The following is a 17,561-nucleotide window of genomic DNA, read 5'->3' on the forward strand; positions in this document are numbered from 1 at the left end:
CACTCTGTTGCCCAGGCTGGAGTGTAGTGGCGCGATCTTGGCTCACTGCAGGCTCTGCCTCCTAGGTTCACGCCATTCTCCTGCCTTAGCCTCCCGAGTAGCTGGGACTACAGGTGCCCACCACCATGCCTGGCTAATTTTTTGGTCTTTTTTAATAGAGACAGAGTTTCACTATGTTGGCCAAGCTGGTCTCGAACTCCTGACCTCAGGTCATCTGCCTGCCTCGGCCTCCCAAAGTGCTGGGATGACAGGTGTGAGCCACCGCACCCAGCCTGGAAATCATTTTTTATACCTTCTGACAGCCCAACTTCCAGAGGACAGCTTTGGGATACTCGCTGCATTTCTGTGAGTTCCTGGTCATACTGGTCAGTAGGGATAAGATTTGTCTCTGAGCTGAGGAATTCTTCTGTTCTCTGGTTTTACCTGTGTTGGGTTTGCTCACGTAACGTGGTCACCATGCTGAAATGGTGTGATGGCTGAAGTTGGCCACTCTTGCTTGAGGGACGAGTTGTTTATGCATCAGCTCTCTGCTGGGTCTCCATTTCCATGGCAAATGGGCAGCTTCATCCTTCTTGACGCTTCTATATGCCCAAAAGAGAGGTGTCATGCTTTGGAAGCAAGATGTTTGTACTCCATAAAGAACATACAAGGACATTCACTGCTGATTTTTTTTTTTTGCGATAGGGTCTCACTCTGTAGCCCAGGCTGGAGTGCAGTGGTGCAATCTTGGCTCACTGCAACCTCCACCTCTTGGGTTCAAGCGATTCTCCTGCCTCAGCCTCCCAAGTAGCTGGCATTACAGGCACCCACCACCATGGCCAGCTAATTTTTGTGCTTTCAGTAGAAACGGGGTTTCACCATGTTGGCCGGGCTGTTCTTGAACTCCTGACCTCAGGTGATCTGCCCACCTTGGCCTCCCAAAGTGCTGGGATTACAGGCATGAGCCACTGCACCTGGCCTGCTGAATTGTTTATAATGGCAAAAAGTAGGAAACCCCCCAATGCCTATGAGTAGGGCCATAGCTATTATGTTGAACCACATGAAATTGCCGTTTTCTAGGCCAAAAATGGTCAGCATTCATTAATTTCATGATTCAACCTGATACATTTACATAGTGCAAAACTATGTCGCAGTTTCAAGCTTTTATGAGGAAAGTGTTTCTATGTAGAAACTGGAAGCTGTTCAGTGCACTGGCAGCTGAACCCTGCTCGTTGATCAGCGTTACTATCATCTCAGATCATATGGAGCTCATGTCAGCCATGTGGGTGGCAGGTGCCAGAGACGATCTGGAAGGAAACACGCGGATCTGAACAGCAGTAATCCTGGGGGATACGGGGGTAGGGCTGGATTACAGAGGGCTCATTTTCTACATCATGCATTTTATGGTACTTGAATTTTTTGAAATGGGCATTTATAACATGTTAAAATGTACTTTTTAAATTAAGTCATTTTGTAATATTTGAATTTTTACATTTGTTGTACAATCAGGAAAAGCAATAAAGATTTTTCAAAAATAGACATGTCAAAAAAGTTTGCACTCATTGAGGATGCTGAAAATAAGGATTAAAAATAAGGAGTCCGTGATCTTTTACAAATTGACTTCATTATTACATTTTCTTCACAGAGCTAAAGCAATACCTTAAAATGACCCAGTCCTGTGTGGGATATTTCTAGAAGTCTCATCTATGGTACAGTGGTTTTTATCTGCTCTGATCAGGGAAGGACAAACAGTGGGAGAGTCAAGGCCTGGGAACCGGGGGGGCCTGGTTCCTCTTCTCAGATCCCTCTTGCAGGGTCTGAAGAACTCTCTGGAGCCAGCAGATCCCACCTGTGCAGCAAGGAGCCTGGCCTGGACAGCTGTGAGGCCCTTCCAGCTCCATCGCTCCAGCCTCAGGAGACGAGCTGCTCTGTTTTCCAGCCATAGACGTGGGCCTTTTTCAGAGACACATTCTTTCGCTGTCTGTTTTTTGAGACAAGGTCTTGCTCTGTCATCCAGGCTGGAGTGCAGTGGTGTGATCTCAGCTCACTGCAGCCTTGAATTTCTGGGTTTAAGTGATTCTCCTGCCTCAGCCTCCGGAGTAACTGAGACTCCAGGCGTGTGTCACCATGCCTAGCTAATTTATGTTTATGTTTGTAGAGAAGGTCTCACTACGTTGTCCCGGTTGGTCTCGAACTCCTGGGCTCAAGCGGTCCACCCCCCCTGGCCTCCTGAAGTGCTGGGATTACAGGCGTGAGCCCCTGCACCTGGAGCAAGACGCATTCTTGAGGGAAGTCCTTCCGTCTCCGCAGTCCGGGCGTGCTGTGCCACCTTGCCCTGGACACTCAGGGCTGCTATCCCTCTACCACATGGCTCCACAGTGCTGCCCCACTGCCCAAGACTAGGCCTCGGAGGTTTTGTGTCCCTCAGGCCTTCTGCGCCACCCTGCTGCTGTTGGGCCTTGTCTGTGCCCCTCGTCACCCTTTCTGACTTGAGGCTTCATTTCTGCAGGAGGTGAGACACCGGAAACCCAGACTTGTTGAGCTGTGTGTGACGCATGCAAGGCTCTCCTGGCTGTGACATGGTGTTTTGGTCATTGTTTTTTTTCTTGCTTCCAGGCCCTTGGCTGGGCGAGGTGCTGGTGATTGTTACAAAGAGCTATCACCTATCAGGAGTTACGTCACCCAGAGTCTCAGGTTAGAAAAGATGGCTGAACCTCTGCAACAAAGAGTGTGTGGTCTGTCCATTCTCACACAAGAGGGAGAAAAATTCTAGGAGCTAAGAGTGTGGAATTATGTGTTCTGTGGGGCTGAGGGTCACCTGCCGGGAGATCCTGGCATCCATAAGAAGCTTCCAAGGGAAGAGCTCAGTAGGGTCCTGCAGACAGCCTCAACCAGCCCAACGCCAGGCTCCAACCAGACGGCAAAGCTGCAGCGAACACGACCACAAGACATGACCTTCCTGCCGCTAAGGAGGAAGCGCACTGTAGGCAGAGCCACAGTCGGCCTGCGCCAGGGGCTGTGCATCAGCACAATTACACTCTTTTGTATCTTGTCTTTTATTCCCTCATTTGTCCCCCTTTGTTCCGTCCCCCTAGGTCTGTGCAGGCTACAGTCCACATGTAGACTAGGAAAGTTTCTACCTGGGAGTGCTTGTTAGTGCAGGTTAACAACTGAGTGAACAGGGGTGACCCCAGGAATGTACGCACTTTCCACTCTGCATGCTGCATCTCCTCTGCAGGTGTATCATCGTTTGGGACCGTGCACCTCACTGAAGTCTGCTTAGAGGATGGCAAAATTCTCATCACCACCAAGATAGGTGCTGTTATTAATAGTTATTCATGCAGCAATCTAAAGTTGTACTTTATTTATTTGTTTATTTAGAGGCAGAGTCTTGCTCTGTTGCCCAGGCTGGAGTGCAATGGCACGATCTCAGCTCACTGCAACCTCCGCCTCCTGGGTTCAAGTGATCTTCAAGTGCCTGCCTTCAACTGATCTGCCTCCGCCTCCTGGGTTCAAGTGATCTTCAAGTAGTCTGCCTTGAAGTGTCTGGGTTCAAGTGATCTTCAAGTGTCTGCCTTAGCCTCCCAGGTAGCTAGGATTATAGGCGCCCACCACCATGCCCAGCTAATTTTTGTATTTTTAGTAGAGACAGGGTTTCACCATGTTGGCCAGGCTGTTCTCCAACTCCTGACCTGAAGTGATCTGCCTGCCTTGGCCTCCCAAAGTGTTGGGATTACAGGTGTGAGCCACTGTGCCTGGCAAAAGTTGTAAATTAATTTCCCTGGTTATCATAAAATGACTTTACAAGACACATTTCCAAATTATAGTTTGTTGATCAATAAATCACAAAGTTATTCAAAGCAGGTGAAGGTCACAGCTCATGAGAAAAGGATCACATTAGAAGTGGAGAATGACACCTTCAGGGAGGGCAGTGTTTGAACAGTAAAGAGCAGAAACACTTCTCATAGGGCGCTTCAACTGTATTTTGCTTCCAATTCATCTATTATGGAAAATCCTTCCTGTGCTTCACAGGACATTTTCACAGCGTTAATTCTAGCTGCTCTTGTAATTAAACTAGAAACGTATAAAAGCTCAAACCAGCAAGACTGACTTGCTCCCTCATGAAAAGGCCCACATGGTCTTCCCGCATCCTAGGCAACTTCTCCCCGTCCTTCGTCACCCAGGGACCCCAGCTTGCTCCTGGTTGGTCCACTCGGCTTCTATGTGCAGGTGGTGGCAGGAAGAGGCCATGGAGACAGCGCTCCCGACGGCTTCTCTCCACTGCCCTGGGCGAGCACACGCAGCAAGGTGCTCCCTGATGCCGCTGGGGCTGGGGAGGGCGGCTCCTGTCAGGCAGCTGCACACGGACCTCTCCATGGCCTGGAGCAGAGCCCGGCCTTCCCCACCACACACACTAGGAAAGCCTGGCACTTCTGCGGCAGACAAGTGGGCGTGGAAGTACACTCAAGAGAAGGGAAGAGGCCCTGTCTCAAGGGCCTCAGTGGTGAACGGGTCTAAAAGATGGACCCGTGCCAGGCGCAGTGGCTCACGCCTGTCATCCCAACACTGTGGGAGGCCAAGGCGGGCGGATCACCTGAGGTCAGGAGTTCAAGACCAGCCTGGCCAACATGGTGAAACCCCGTCTCTACTAAAAATATGAAAAATTAGCCAGGCATGGTGGTGCACGCCTGTAATCCCAGCTACTTGAGAGGCTGAGGCCGGAGAATCGCTTGAACCCGGGAGGCAGAGTTTACAGTGAGCCGAGATCGCGCCACTGCACTCCAGCCTGGGCAACAGACAGACTCAGTCTCAAAAAAAAAAAAAGAGATGGACCCAGCCTTACGAACATTTGGGAGCAGGAGACTGAGGCAGGATGCACTTCCTCCACTCAGCTCCCAGGCATTGAGAAAGGAATCCAGTTTTAGAACATACGACTGCTTTCAACATATTTTCAAAATATATTTTATTTCTTTCTTACGTGTATTTTGCAAAATTTCCAAAGTAAACGTTAGCTCTGCATACAGAAATAAGAGTTCTTTAAGAACTAGCATTGAATTCATCACAAGTATGATCAAATTATGATAATGGAAAACAAACTTGCCTATGACCAAAGCTACTGAGCTGAAGTGAAGAGCTGTCTTTACAAAAATCCCTCTCACTGAGCCCACTGCCCTGCAGCTGACTCAAGCCATCACCATGTATGTATGTGTACAAGGACACTGGCCAGGCATGGTGGCTTACACCTGTCATCCCAGCACTTTGGGAGGCTGAGGCAGGCGGATCACCTGAGGTCAGCAGTTTGAGACCAGCCTGGCCAACATGGTGAAACCCCTGTGTCTACTAATAATACAAAAACTAGCTGGGCATGGTGGCGCACGCCTGTAATCTCAGCTACTCAGGAGGCTGAGGCAAGAGAATCACTTGAACCCGGGAGGTGGAGGTTGCAGTGAGCCGAGATGGCGCCATTGCATTCCAGCCTGGGCGACAAGAAAGAAACTCTGTCTTCAAGGAAAAAAAAAAAAAAAAAAAAAAGAAAGAAAGGACATTGGCACAGTACAGCAGCTTTGCAACCTCAAAGACTATCTGACTTTGAGTTCCCATGAGTGTATCGTCCACAGGTATTCAGTGCTTTGCACTATTGACTTTGATGGGTCAGTTCTGAAGTCTGATTAAGACATTCTCTTGGAGATACATTTTATATAAATCTTGTAATGTGCTAAACTGTCAAATTGTTAATGGTATGAAATAGGGCAAGGACATCATTTTGTATGGTCTCTACATTTCTGCATCATCATCATCATCATCATCATCATCTTTGGCTCTGAAATGCATTTTTCTGAACTCTCGTCTGCTCATTGAAGGACACGATGAAGACGCAGGTGGGAGGTCCTTAGAGAAGAAAACATGGCTTCAGTCACGAGCAACACACATCTGCACCCGCATCTGCAGTGTGCCCCATCCAGCAGCTCTGGGGCTCGCAGAGCGCTCTTCCCTTTCAGGCGCGTGAAAACGCCCGAGTCCCAGCATTCACCTCTAGATGAGAGCTTCCTCCCTACTGGGCTGATCGAGTAAAAAGGAAAGATGCTGGGTTCAAAACAAAAGAAAGCAACAGCGAGCGTGGGGTGGATGTTCAAAAAAACCACAAACCTGATTTCATGGAAACACACCTGTGGCTGCGGGAGGCCCCCTCCCACCGCCGCCTTTCCCAATGGCAGTGATTCTCAGCTCGGGAGATGGAGGGAGGGCCCCCAATTAGCCAATGTTTTCATTTTCTCCTCGTGGGTTAAAATGATTAATTTATGTTTAATGTTGTGTTGAGGCATTATTTACCTGCACTGAGTGGGGAGTGTGTGACTTGAAAGTGCGGCTGGCTGCCTGAGTACCCACGGGAGGAGGAAGGCGCCGCCCTTACCTGCATGAGCTCAACGTTTCCAAAGAACCGGCTCACGGGCATTGGCTGATTGCTGTCATCATCCAGAAAGATACTGTTGTCCATCTGAAGTGGTGGCTTCTGCATGTCCTCTGTCTCTCGCCCTGGCTCGTTCTGCTTCTGCACAGTGGAGCTGCTATTGGATTCTTCTGCTCCTGACCCAGCACTGTGCTTCGGCACGGACAGGCCGTCTTTAGCCTTTGCTAAGCGAGAGTCACTCACAACTCTGCAGCCACCGAGGGGAAGACTTGCGGCCCCCCGCTGCACAGAAACGCCAGCCTCGCTGCCTGGAAGCAAGGCACTGCTTTCAGCAAACTCATTTTTACAAGGGGCCTCAGGTGTCACTTTTGGCAAAGAAGCGCTGTCATTCTTAGGGACAAGCTTCTGTAATTCTGACTTCACAAGATGACCTTTGTCACATTTGAACTTCTTGGACGTTCGCCTGTCTGTGGCTTTGTGGGATGAGGAAGTCTGTCAAGAAAAAAAAAAAAGTAAGGGGAACCAGACACATCTAGCAAATAAAACAGGATTCAATCCAGAGGCTAGTATTTCTTCTCACATCTGAAATGATGAAGATGCTGTGACCACAACTTTCACAGATCGCCATTTCACTGTTCTGCCACCAAGGGACAAAATACAAGGGAGACTGAATTTAGACACACCCCACATCACTCCTACACTTTCAGTTTCCCTAGTGGTGTTACAGCTCCTGAGGGGAATTCTGAAGCACACATTTATATGTTACACAATTACAATAAAAGAGCCCAGCTTTCATTCACTTCTGCTAGGGCATAAGCTCTGGGAAGGAAGGGGTCTTTGCTTTATTCACCGATTAGGGCTTGGCACACAGTTGGTGCTCAAGAAATATTTGTTAAATTGACTTTGACAAAATTTTACCAAGCACCTTATTATGAGCAAAGCTCTGTGCTACATGCTGGCGTATGGCCAAGTCCCAGCCCCTCAGCTTGGGCTCCGGGAAGCGGCTCTACTTCACCGGGAAGTGGCTCTACTTCACCGGGAAGTTCAGGGACTCACTCCTCGGAAGTGACGGCTGGGCTGGGGTGGATGGCAGACGGCATGAGATTCCTTTCCCCACCCACTCTGCCTTTCTCTTCAAGCCTCTGGGGGTGAGGCTGCACGGCAATGGGCCAGCATGACTCGACAGCCCACCTAAGAACAGAGCAATGAGCACAAGTGGCCTCAGAGCTGGGTCTAGACACACACACGGGTGGGCAGGTGCTAGGATCAGAGCCCGGGTCTAGACACACACACAAGTGTGCAGGTGCTAGGATCAGAGCCTGGTCTAGACACACACATGGGTGGGCAGGTGCTAGGATCACAGCCCAGGTCTAGACACACACACGGGTGGGCAGGTGCTAGCATCAGAGCCTGGGTCTAGACACACACACACTGGCGGGCAGGTGCTAGGATCAGAGCCCGGGTCTAGACACACACACGGGTGTGCAGGTGCTAGGATCAGAGCCTGGTCTAGACACACACATGGGTGGGCAGGTGCTAGGATCACAGCCCAGGTCTAGACACACACATGGGTGGGCAGGTGCTAGCATCAGAGCCTGGGTCTAGACACACACACACGGGTGGGGAGGTGCTAGCATCAGAGCCCGGGTCTAGACACACACACGGGTGTGCAGGTGCTAGGATCAGAGCCTGGTCTAGACACACATACGGGTGGGGAGGTGCTAGGAAAGTCAGCCCCGGCCTGCCAAGTGTGTCTTTCTCTGAAGGCAATTACAGTGCCGTCACCTTTTCTTCTGAAATAGTCCCCCTCTGGCAGACAAGTAACATTCGATATTTTTATAAAGCAACACATCTTGGAGTGGCAATTTTGTATACAAATGGACCCTCGAGTCAGGATCTTGGCGTTCTCCATGGTAACAGGGCTCACCAGACATGCTGTCTTGGCAGACGTGGAACCAGCGGCTTCCTGGGCAGAGGCCAACCCGGCTGCCGAACAACTTCGTGCTTTCAAGCGCGCCGAAGACCGCACTGCACCTGTGAGCTGACAGATTGAGAGCCACTCAGCGCGCGATCTCAGGAAGGCGGCATGGCCGTGCAGACGAGAACTTCCCACCTAAAGAACACCCGAAGACAGCCCCTCCCACTCCAGGATTTTATCATCTTTGTGGAGACAGCTGTGGCCCGAATGTGTAAATCCAAACCAAACTGTGCCTGGGATTAGGATACAGGATCTACTCTTTCCACGATCTCGGAGGCTTGGGACAATCTGTCCCCCTTCCCTTGTATGTTTCCAATAACCACCATTTGTCCATTAGTGGGAATTAAGTCAACTTCGAAGCATTTAGAATAAGCAGCACATGCCTTCCTTAGAAGGATCTCCAACTTTTATACATTGTCAAAGTTCTTAGAAAAAGGTAACATGAGGAAACCAAAGTTTCTCTCCCTCAAATTAGAGTTCTATTCTATCAGTTGAAAGCAGCTAGCTACTGTTTCACAAATCTTAACATTAACAAACTGGTCCACCTCTCTTTTATCCTGAATGCAAAGCAAACTCTTCTAATAACAAAAAAGAAATTAATTAAAGACATAACATTCAAAATAACTATTGAGGAATAATTTTCGGTTTTCAGAAAAGTTGCAAAAAATAGTACAAAGAAAGTGGTGTGATAGCTCATACCTGTAATCCCAGCTACTTGGGAGGCTGAGGTAGGAGGACTGCTTGAGCCCAGGAGTTCAAGACCAGCCTGGGCAACACAGCGAGATCCCATCTTTAAAAAAATTAAAAAAAAAATTAGCCAGGTGTGGTGGTGTGCACCTCTAGTTCCAGCTACGTGAGAGGCTGAGGTGAGAGGATCGCTTGATCCCAGGAGTTTGAGGGTGCAGTGAGCTATGACTGCACCACTGCACTCCACTCGGGTGACAGAGTAAGACCAAGTCTGTGAAAAAATAATAATAGTAAAATAGTACAGAGAGTTGCCATGTAGCCTTCACTCAGCTTCCACTAATGTTAAACAACTACAGGACATTGTCAACATTAAAAACTAAGCAACAGTACAGTACTCTTCACTAAACTACAGATTTTTATTTGTATTTTATCAGTTTCTCCATGAACTGTTCTTCTGTTCCAGAATCCAGTCCAGAATATCACACTGCACTTAGAAAACTCGAAAGGAAGGAGTGTGAGTAGTAGAAGCAATAAACAGGAGCAATGCAGGTTGATGTGGCCAGGAAAGGCCCAGGAGCTGCTGCCAACAGGTCCTAGAACTGGAACCCAGAAGGGGACGGATGAAGAGTGCCCTGCTCAACAGCAGATAAGAGAAATAAAGGAAAAAAAAAAAAATAGAAATAATCTGTCTCTGCCATGCACTCCATAGCCCAAGACAGCTCCAGAAGCCCTATGGGGTGGCAGCTCCAAGGCCTCGTGATACTGTGGCAGTCAGAGTGTGCGTCTGAAACAGGAGGGAGAAGAGCAGGCAGCAGCCCACCAGAGGCCAGGACACCTGCCAGCTGTACACAGGACACACCAGGTACCCACAGGCTGGGTGAAGTTCCTGCTACCACAGCACACGGGGGAGGGGCTGGGCCTCCGTCCTCTTACAAGGGCAGGGCTTTACTGAGATGGTTACAGTTACACCAAGGGGACTGAGGCAACAGAGGTTACAGAACTTGCTAAGAGTTGCCATAAACATCTCTCATCAAAATCCTCCCACTGGGTCCTAAATAAGCCCATCTCCCTAAAACACCATTGTAGGGAAAAGACATCTCTGTCCTAGAAAGCCACTGACCCTCCTCTCCTTGCTGTGAGTCCTCCTCCGGGCACTTTGCTGCTCTGCGCGGAGTATGCTGTGTGGGGAGCCCGCCTTGGTGCCTGAGCAGCTTTAAAGGAGTGGCACGCACATTTCAGATGAGGACGACTTGGGTGAGGAGCTTATGAGGTTACACAAGTGATGCCTGGCCTCCAAATCTCTGTTCCATCACAACAGCTCACCCTAGATACGACCCCCAAAAGCTGCCTGAGGTGAGGACTGAAATGAAGAAGCTGTCACCACTCTGTGTTCTAGGCCTGCAGGTCTTTCCCACAGCAGGTGCTTCTCAAGTTTCTGTCAGCATCTTGGCAGCAGTGGTTCTGAACTTTTTGCGTGCAACAGGTTCATCAGGTGGACCTTTCGGCCCCTTCCGCATAGAAAAGCCAGACGACCTGGTGGGCCTGGAAGCATGGGCTGTTACAAACACCTGAGCAGGCCATTTGCTGTCCCCTCCGGATTGACAGGAGCCAAAATATAAGAGCAGCTTAGCTTCAGTTTCACCATGGATTAACCACCTCCAAGGTGTCAACTCCAAAATGTCAGGAATTGGTCACAGTCTCGCTTGCAGATTCCTGCTCTGCAGTTGGGCAGCTTGGATTGCTCCCGTAGTCCAAAAAAGGAAAGACTTTCTCATCATTGAGATTCTCCTGATTCCAGCAGATTGTTTAATAACTGGTATGTCAGAAGCACAAACATGGTTTCTCCAAAAGGGCTGGCCGAGACTGACTACGACATGAAACACGGTTTCCCCAAAAGGGCTGGCCGAGACTGACTTCAGCATGATGGCCTGAGGAGCTTCACTCACCTCCTACTCAGAGAAGGTGATGAGCAGTCCCCCAACAGCCATTTAGAGAGCCTTTGGAAATGGTCCTACGGGAACCCAGCAAATGAAGAGACACTCGCTCCGGAACACCTACATACATTCGGTAAGGACATGGAGAGTCTGTGGCATTTAAGCGCCATCCTGCTGCAGTCAAGAACACAGGGCCACCTCCCCAGCTCCCAGGCGGCGGGGTTTCCTCCCAGGAGAGGCAGGACAGCCGTGCTTCCCTTTCTGCTCTCATCCCACCTGTGGCTGAGACTAGGTCCTGAGTGAGCAGGATTGAGAAGAGGGGAATTCCTTTCTGCTCAGACCCTATTGATAGAATGGAGGCTTCACCTTGGCTCCGTTCTACAAGCAGGGTTTGAGCCTCTGCCGGAGGCTCCGCCCAGTGACCCAAGAAGACTGGGGCCCCATCAACCTTGTCCCAGATGTGAGGTGGTTCCAGGCCGGGGGAGGCAAACTTGGGGGATCTCAGGCTGCTGCTGGCTCCCCCAATCCCCATTCAGAGAGAAGCCTATTACTGTCCTCAGCTGCATGGCCCTGGCTCAGAGGCTCTGCCTGGGGTGAGAGGCAGGAAACTAAACAGACAGTTCTTAAGTCTCCCCAAAGGCACCAAATTCACTGCAATGGAATGTGGAGAAGTTCAAGCCTAAGGGAACTTGCTCAAGAACAGTGGAGGCTGTGATGAAGGGGTGGGGGCAGTGGAGAATCAAGCAATAGGCCAAGCTGTAGGCCAACTAGTTTGCAGAAGAGAACCAGAGACTATCATGGCTGGGAGGAGCCCTCTTGGGCCTAGAACAAACTAATCAAACACTGACCTTAGAAAATATCCCTTCAAAGAAGCCACAATTTGATTGGATTAGTTTGCAGAGCAACTTATGCCTAGGCTGTTGCTGAGAATAGCACAATAAGCTGGCATTAGTGAAGTTTAACAGCCGGATGTGGTCAGGGAAAGAGGAAAAGGACCCTGCTAAAACCACTGTCATCCAGGGTGGCTGTGGGCATACCCAAAGCTGGGTGCCACCCCCCACCAGCAATATCAGAGGCTGAACACTGTGGCAGGGGAAATACATATCAAAACAATCTACTCAGTTGCTAAACAAAGAAGCATATCAACAATGACAAGCCCCAGGGTTGCGGACAGTACCCAGAATTGCTAAAATATATTATCTAAAATGTCAAAAAAATTATGAAGACATAATTCCAACAAAAAATTATGAAGCACTCAAAGAAACAGAAAAGTAGACTCACACACTGGAATAAAAGCAGGCCACAGAAGCTGTCTGTGAGAGTGACCAGATGTTACATTCATACATATATAAAGGACAAGTTAGCCATGATAAACAAGATCAAGATCATGAATAAAGAAGAAAGATAAGATAATGTTGCATCAAAGAGACTATCAATAAAGAGAAATTACTTAAAAACCAAATGGAAATTCTGGAGTAGAAAAGTATAAAACCTGAAACAACAAAATTCACTAGAAGGGCTCAATAGTAGATATGAACTGGCAGGATAAGCAAACTTGAAGGTAGATCGATAGATTATGCATGCTGAAGAACACAGAATAAAAAGAATGAAGAAAAATAAAGCAAGCCGCAGAGAAATGCTGGACACCATTAAGTGCACTAACACACACATAATAAGAACCACAAAAATGTAAAGACAAAGAAGCAGAAAAAGTATTTGAAGAAATAACAGCTGAGAACTTCTCAAATTTATAGAAAAACATTAACCTACATATCCAGGAATCTTTGTTTGTTTGTTTTGTTTTGTTTTGTTTTGAGAAGGAGTCTCGCTCTGTCACCCAGGCTGGAGTGCAGTGGTGTAATCTTGGCTCACTTCAAGTTCCGCCTCCCGGGTTCACGCCATTCTCCTGCCTCAGCCTCCTGAGTAGCTGGGACTACAGGTGTATACCACCACGCCTGGATACTTTTTTGTATTTTTAGTAGAGACGGGGTTTCACCACGTTAGCCAGGATGGTCTTCATCTCCTGACCTTGTGATCTGCCTGCCTCGGCCTCCCAAAGTGCTGGGATTACAGGTGTGAGCCACCGTACCTGACCCCATATCCAGGAATCTTAATGAACTGAACTCCAAATAGGATACATGCAAAGAGATCCACAGACACATCACTGTAAAAATACAAAGATCAAAGGTAAAATCTTGAAAGCCACAAGAGAACAAAATCTTGAAAGCCACAAGAAGAAAGCCACTTAGAAGGGAACCTCAATAAATGAACCACTGACTGAAACAATGGAGAATATTCAAACATATTCAAAGTACTCAAACCTGTTAACCAAGAATCCTATATCCAGCAAAGCTATACTTCAAAAATGGGCTGGGCATGGTGGCTTATGCCTGTAATCCCAGCACTTTGGGAGGCTGAGGTGGTGGATCACCTGAGGTCAGGAGTTTTAGACCAGCCTGGTCAACATGGTGAAACCCCATCTCCAGTAAAAATACAAAAATTAGTCAGGCGTAGGGGCGGGCTCCTGTAATCCCAACAGTTCCAGAGGCTGAGGTGAGAATCACTTGAACCTGGGAGGTGGAGGCTGCAGTTGGCTGAGATCACATCTCTGCACTCCAGCCTGGGCAACAGAGCGAGACTCTGGTCTCAAAACAAAAAAACAAAATAAAAACTCACTTTACAAGAAATACTAAAAGAAGTTCGTCAGGCTGAAAGCAAGTGACCCCAGACAGTAATTCAAACCCACACACGCCCACACAAACAGCACCAGTAAAGGTAATTATGTTCTTATAAAGATAGTTTGAATGCCTATTTTTCTACCTCCTTCTCATAATTTTAAAAAGCAATTGTATACAATAACATGTATATAATATATACAGACGTGTACTATATTTGCCAATAACAAAACAAAGAAAGTGGGTGAAGGCAAAGCCCTACTGGTTGAGGAAATGACCACAGACAGAAAGTAATAATGATCACACTGTATTGTTGAGTTTGTAACATTACCAGATGTAATACATATAACAAAATACCACAAAAATAACCTATAACGGTAACTTTTCCTTATCACTTGGAATTAACCTAGTACAAATCTGAAGCTTAAGATGTATATGGAGAGTATGAAGATTAAGATGTATACGGTAAAACACAGAGCAAGCACTGGAAAAAACTCAAGAAACGTAGTAAAAAAATCATTAAATTAAAATGCTACATTAGAAAATATTTACTTTAATCCACTTAAAGAAGAAATAGGGGAAGAAAAAGACAGACTTGTATAAAGTAAAGAAAAAGTAAAATGGCATATGTAAACCTAACTACAGTATATCAATAATATTAAATGTGCACGGGCTAAACAATTCAATCAAAAGGCAGAAACTACCAGACTGGGTTTTAAAAAAGATCCAAGTGTATGCTGCCTAGTTTTGGTTCAAAGATTAAAAATAGTAAAAGGAGTTGGAATTCACAAGTGGTCACTCCATTTGAACAAACCAGGAGAGCCTCCAAGCAGCTCAGAGCCTCCCCAGGTGGACCTGAACCCGCGCCAAGTGCACTGTGAAAAGGGTCTTTCACCTTTAACTGTTACACCCACGTGGTAAGCACTTGACCCTTGCCAGACACTGGCACCCCCTTCAATCCTCACCACCCTCTGGGTGGATCCCACATCACCCCACTTTTAGCACATTAAGTACATGGGGCCAACCTGAGGTCACACGCTGTGTGACCTCCACTGGAGTGGCAGCAGTTGAGGGGCACAAACTCAGCTCCGCAGCATCCAGCACTACCAGGAGTTGAAACCAGTTCTGGAGAGGGCACCCCACCTTCCTGGGACAGCGGCCTGAAATCTCCCTTCAAGGGGGCGTGGCCTGGGAAGCCCCCTTCTCCCCGGGACGTGACCTGTGAGCTCCACTTCTCCCGAGGGCGTGGACCGGAGCCCCCTTCTCCCGGCAGCGTGGCCTGGGAGCTCCCCTTCTCCCGGGGGCATGGCCCGGAGCCCCCCTTCTGCGGGGGGCGATAACCTGGGAGGCCCCTTTTCCCGGGGACGTGACCTCTGAGCTCCACTTCTCCCTAGGGCGTGGCCCGGGGTCCCCATTCTCCCCGGTGCGTGGCCTGGGAGCTCCCCTTCTCCTGGGGGTGTGGCCTGGGAGCGCCCCTCCTCGCGGGGGCGTGGCCCGGATTCCCCCTTTCCCAGGGGCGTGACCTGGGAGCCCTCCTTCTCCCGGGAGCTTGCCCTGGAGCCCCTCCCTTCTCCCGGGGGCGTGGTCTGGGAGCTCCCCTTCTCCCGGGAGTGTGGCCTGGAGCCCCCCGCTTCTCCCGGGGGCGAGGCCCAAGCGGAGGCCGTTCCTAGGTCACGGGCACCCCGTGACCCCGCCCCGGCTCTCCAGACAGCAGGTGGCCCGGAGTCCCCGCCCTGTCCAGCGCAGCTGCAGCCCAGTACCAGCCCTCACCTTCCGGCTCCTCATGAGTGTGAGCGCCGCAGCCAAGAACCCCGCGCCCCGGACCAACGCGTCCCGGCGGAGCGGCGACCCGGAGTCTGCAGAGCGCGCCGCGGCGGCGTCCGACGTCAGCAGAGCCAATCACAGCGCAGCGCCCTCGTCATGTGACCCCACAGTGTTGGCTTTTACGTAAGCGACGGGCGCAGCTCGCGGGCTTTGGGCCAGTGCTGGGACACTGGAGCAGTAAGTCGTCCTGTGGGAGGCCATGTTCGTGAGGGCGCGTCCCTTGGCACCCCTGTAGCCGCTATGTTTCCCACGCCCATGGCAGGCCTGGGAGGTTATGTTTGCGGGGGGTGCTTTTTTTGTAGCTTCTGTGTTTGCCATATTTGAAAGGGGCGGACGACCATGTTCGTGAACGGCGCTTCCCTTGGTGCACCTGTGGCCGCCATGTTTTGAGAGGGGTGGGCCACAATGTTCTTTAGGGGCACTTGCGTTGAAGCTTCTTTGGCCATCATGTTTGAGAGGGGCGGACGGCCATGTTTGTAAGGGGCGCTTCTCTTGGTGGGCCTGTGGCCGCTATGTTTGAGAGGGGCAGGCAACTATGTTCGTGAGGGTTGCTTCCCTTGAAGCCTTTGTGGCCGCCATGTTTCAGAGCGGCAGACGGCCATGTTTGTGAGGGGCTCTTCCCTCGTGCGCCTGTGGCCGCCATGTTTGAGAGGGGCGGGCGGGGCGTCCGTGAGGGGCGCCTCCCCTGGCAGTCCCTGGCCAAGAGCCTGTAGGAGGGCGGGAGGTGCTTTCTCCAGTGCCGCAGAGCGCTGGTTTCTGAGCGCCGGTTAGCGGCGTTGAGCAGCGCGAGGGACCCCTAGGCCTGCCCTTGCTGCGGTCCCGCTGAGGAAGTTTGCGCGCTTGTCGTAGGCTGGGCTGCCCTGCGAGGTGCCGCTTTGGGTTGGGGTGGCCTCTGCTGTCCCCCACGTCGCGGGCGGGATCGGGCCTCAGTGGAGGCCGTCGGTGGGCCCAGGAGGCCAGGGTCCGGCGTCAGGCTGGGGGTCAGGTTCTCACCCCCTGTCACGTGCAAGGCGGGAACTGACCCCTCCGCTGTCCGGTTACTCTCCGGGGCAAAAGTGGATTCGCAGCGGCTACGCCTCCTCTGGTGGCCACGCCCCTAGCGCGCTTGGGTGGACCCGCAGCGGCCACGCCTCTTCCAATGGCCACGCCCTATCAGGTCTGGGTGGACACACAGCGGCCACGCCTCCTCCAATGGCCACGCTCTATCAGGTCTGGGTGGACCCGCAGCGGCCACGCCTCCTCCAGTGACCACGCCCTATCAGGTCTGGGGGGACACAGCGGCCACGCCTCCAGCAGACACTGCCTTAGCAGGCTTGAGCTGCTGTGATGGGTCCTCCTCGGCCGCTGCTTGACATCCTGGCCTTCACATCAGCTAAGGGAGGTGTTTATAAAGCTGAGGACCACTGTTCTGTTTTTTATTTTTATTTTTTATTTGAGACGGCGTCTCGCTTTGTCTCCCAGGCTGGAGTGCAGTGGCGTGATCTCAGCTCACTGCAACCTCCGCCTCCTGGGTTCAAGCGATTCTCCTGCCTCAGCCTCATGAGTGGCTGGGATTTCAGGCACGCGCCACCACGCCTGGCTAATTTTTGTATTTTTAGTAGAGATGGGGTTTCACCACGTTGGTCAGGCTGGTCTTGAACTCCTGACCTCAAATATTCCGCCCACCTTGGCCTCCCAAAGTGCTGGGATTACAGGCGTGAGCCACCGCGCCCGGCCCACTTTTCTGTTCTTAAGAATTTTAACATAGAAATGAAATCCAGCCTTGCGTGAAACCCTCCAGCCCGAATGGTGTAAACCCGGGAGGCAGAGCTTGCAGTGAGCTGAGATCCGGCCATTGCACTCCAGCCTGGGCGACAGAACGAGACTCTGTCTCAAAAAAAAAAAAAAAAAAAAAAGAAACCCTCCAGCCCTTGAGTTCTCTGGGCTCTAGGATGTGTGTCTTCAGAAAAGGGCACGAGGTGGAAACCACGTCAGTGGCCGAGGACACCTGGCCCCTCCCCTCTCCGCCTGCATGTGGCTGCCCAGTCCAGGGCGGGCTCCCAGGTGCTCGGGCACAGGGCGCATCCAGCAGCTGG

The 17,561-nt window shown here is 50.5% G+C and overlaps 1 protein-coding gene and 1 long non-coding RNA gene across 6 annotated transcripts in view; one reads left to right on the forward strand and one right to left on the reverse strand.

Annotated features, from left to right (window-relative positions):
- Nucleotides 1-4,925: 4,925 nt before the first annotated feature.
- C1H1orf174 (chromosome 1 C1orf174 homolog) lies at nt 4,926-15,548 on the reverse strand. 3 transcript variants are annotated; one of them, XM_003891016.5, is made up of 4 exons: nt 15,433-15,548; nt 8,316-8,429; nt 6,392-6,880; nt 4,926-5,868 (listed from the first exon to the last, which is right to left on the reverse strand). In XM_003891016.5, the coding sequence occupies exons 1-4, from the start codon at nt 15,445-15,447 to the stop codon at nt 5,755-5,757; spliced, it is 732 nt and encodes a 243-aa protein (XP_003891065.2). In that variant the 5' UTR covers nt 15,448-15,548; the 3' UTR covers nt 4,926-5,754. The 3 variants fall into 3 exon arrangements, with proteins under 3 accessions (XP_003891065.2, XP_021791086.2, XP_021791084.2); XM_021935392.2 differs by lacking the exon at nt 4,926-5,868 and adding an exon at nt 5,875-6,039; XM_021935394.2 differs by lacking the exon at nt 8,316-8,429 and having other exon boundaries at nt 15,433-15,531.
- The window catches only part of LOC103888364, a 46,658-nt gene continuing 44,616 nt past the window's right edge, over nt 15,520-17,561 (forward strand). For 2 of the 3 annotated variants that reach the window (XR_002520768.2, XR_652855.4), the window contains exon 1: nt 15,583-15,663. This is a non-coding gene — a long non-coding RNA (uncharacterized LOC103888364). Of the gene's footprint in view, nt 15,664-17,561 lie in introns of all 3 variants that reach the window. The other variant, XR_002520769.2, reaches the window with a different exon arrangement.

Source organism: Papio anubis, chromosome 1 (genome assembly GCF_008728515.1).
Source record: "Papio anubis isolate 15944 chromosome 1, Panubis1.0, whole genome shotgun sequence".
Classification (NCBI taxonomy): domain Eukaryota; kingdom Metazoa; phylum Chordata; class Mammalia; order Primates; family Cercopithecidae; genus Papio; species Papio anubis.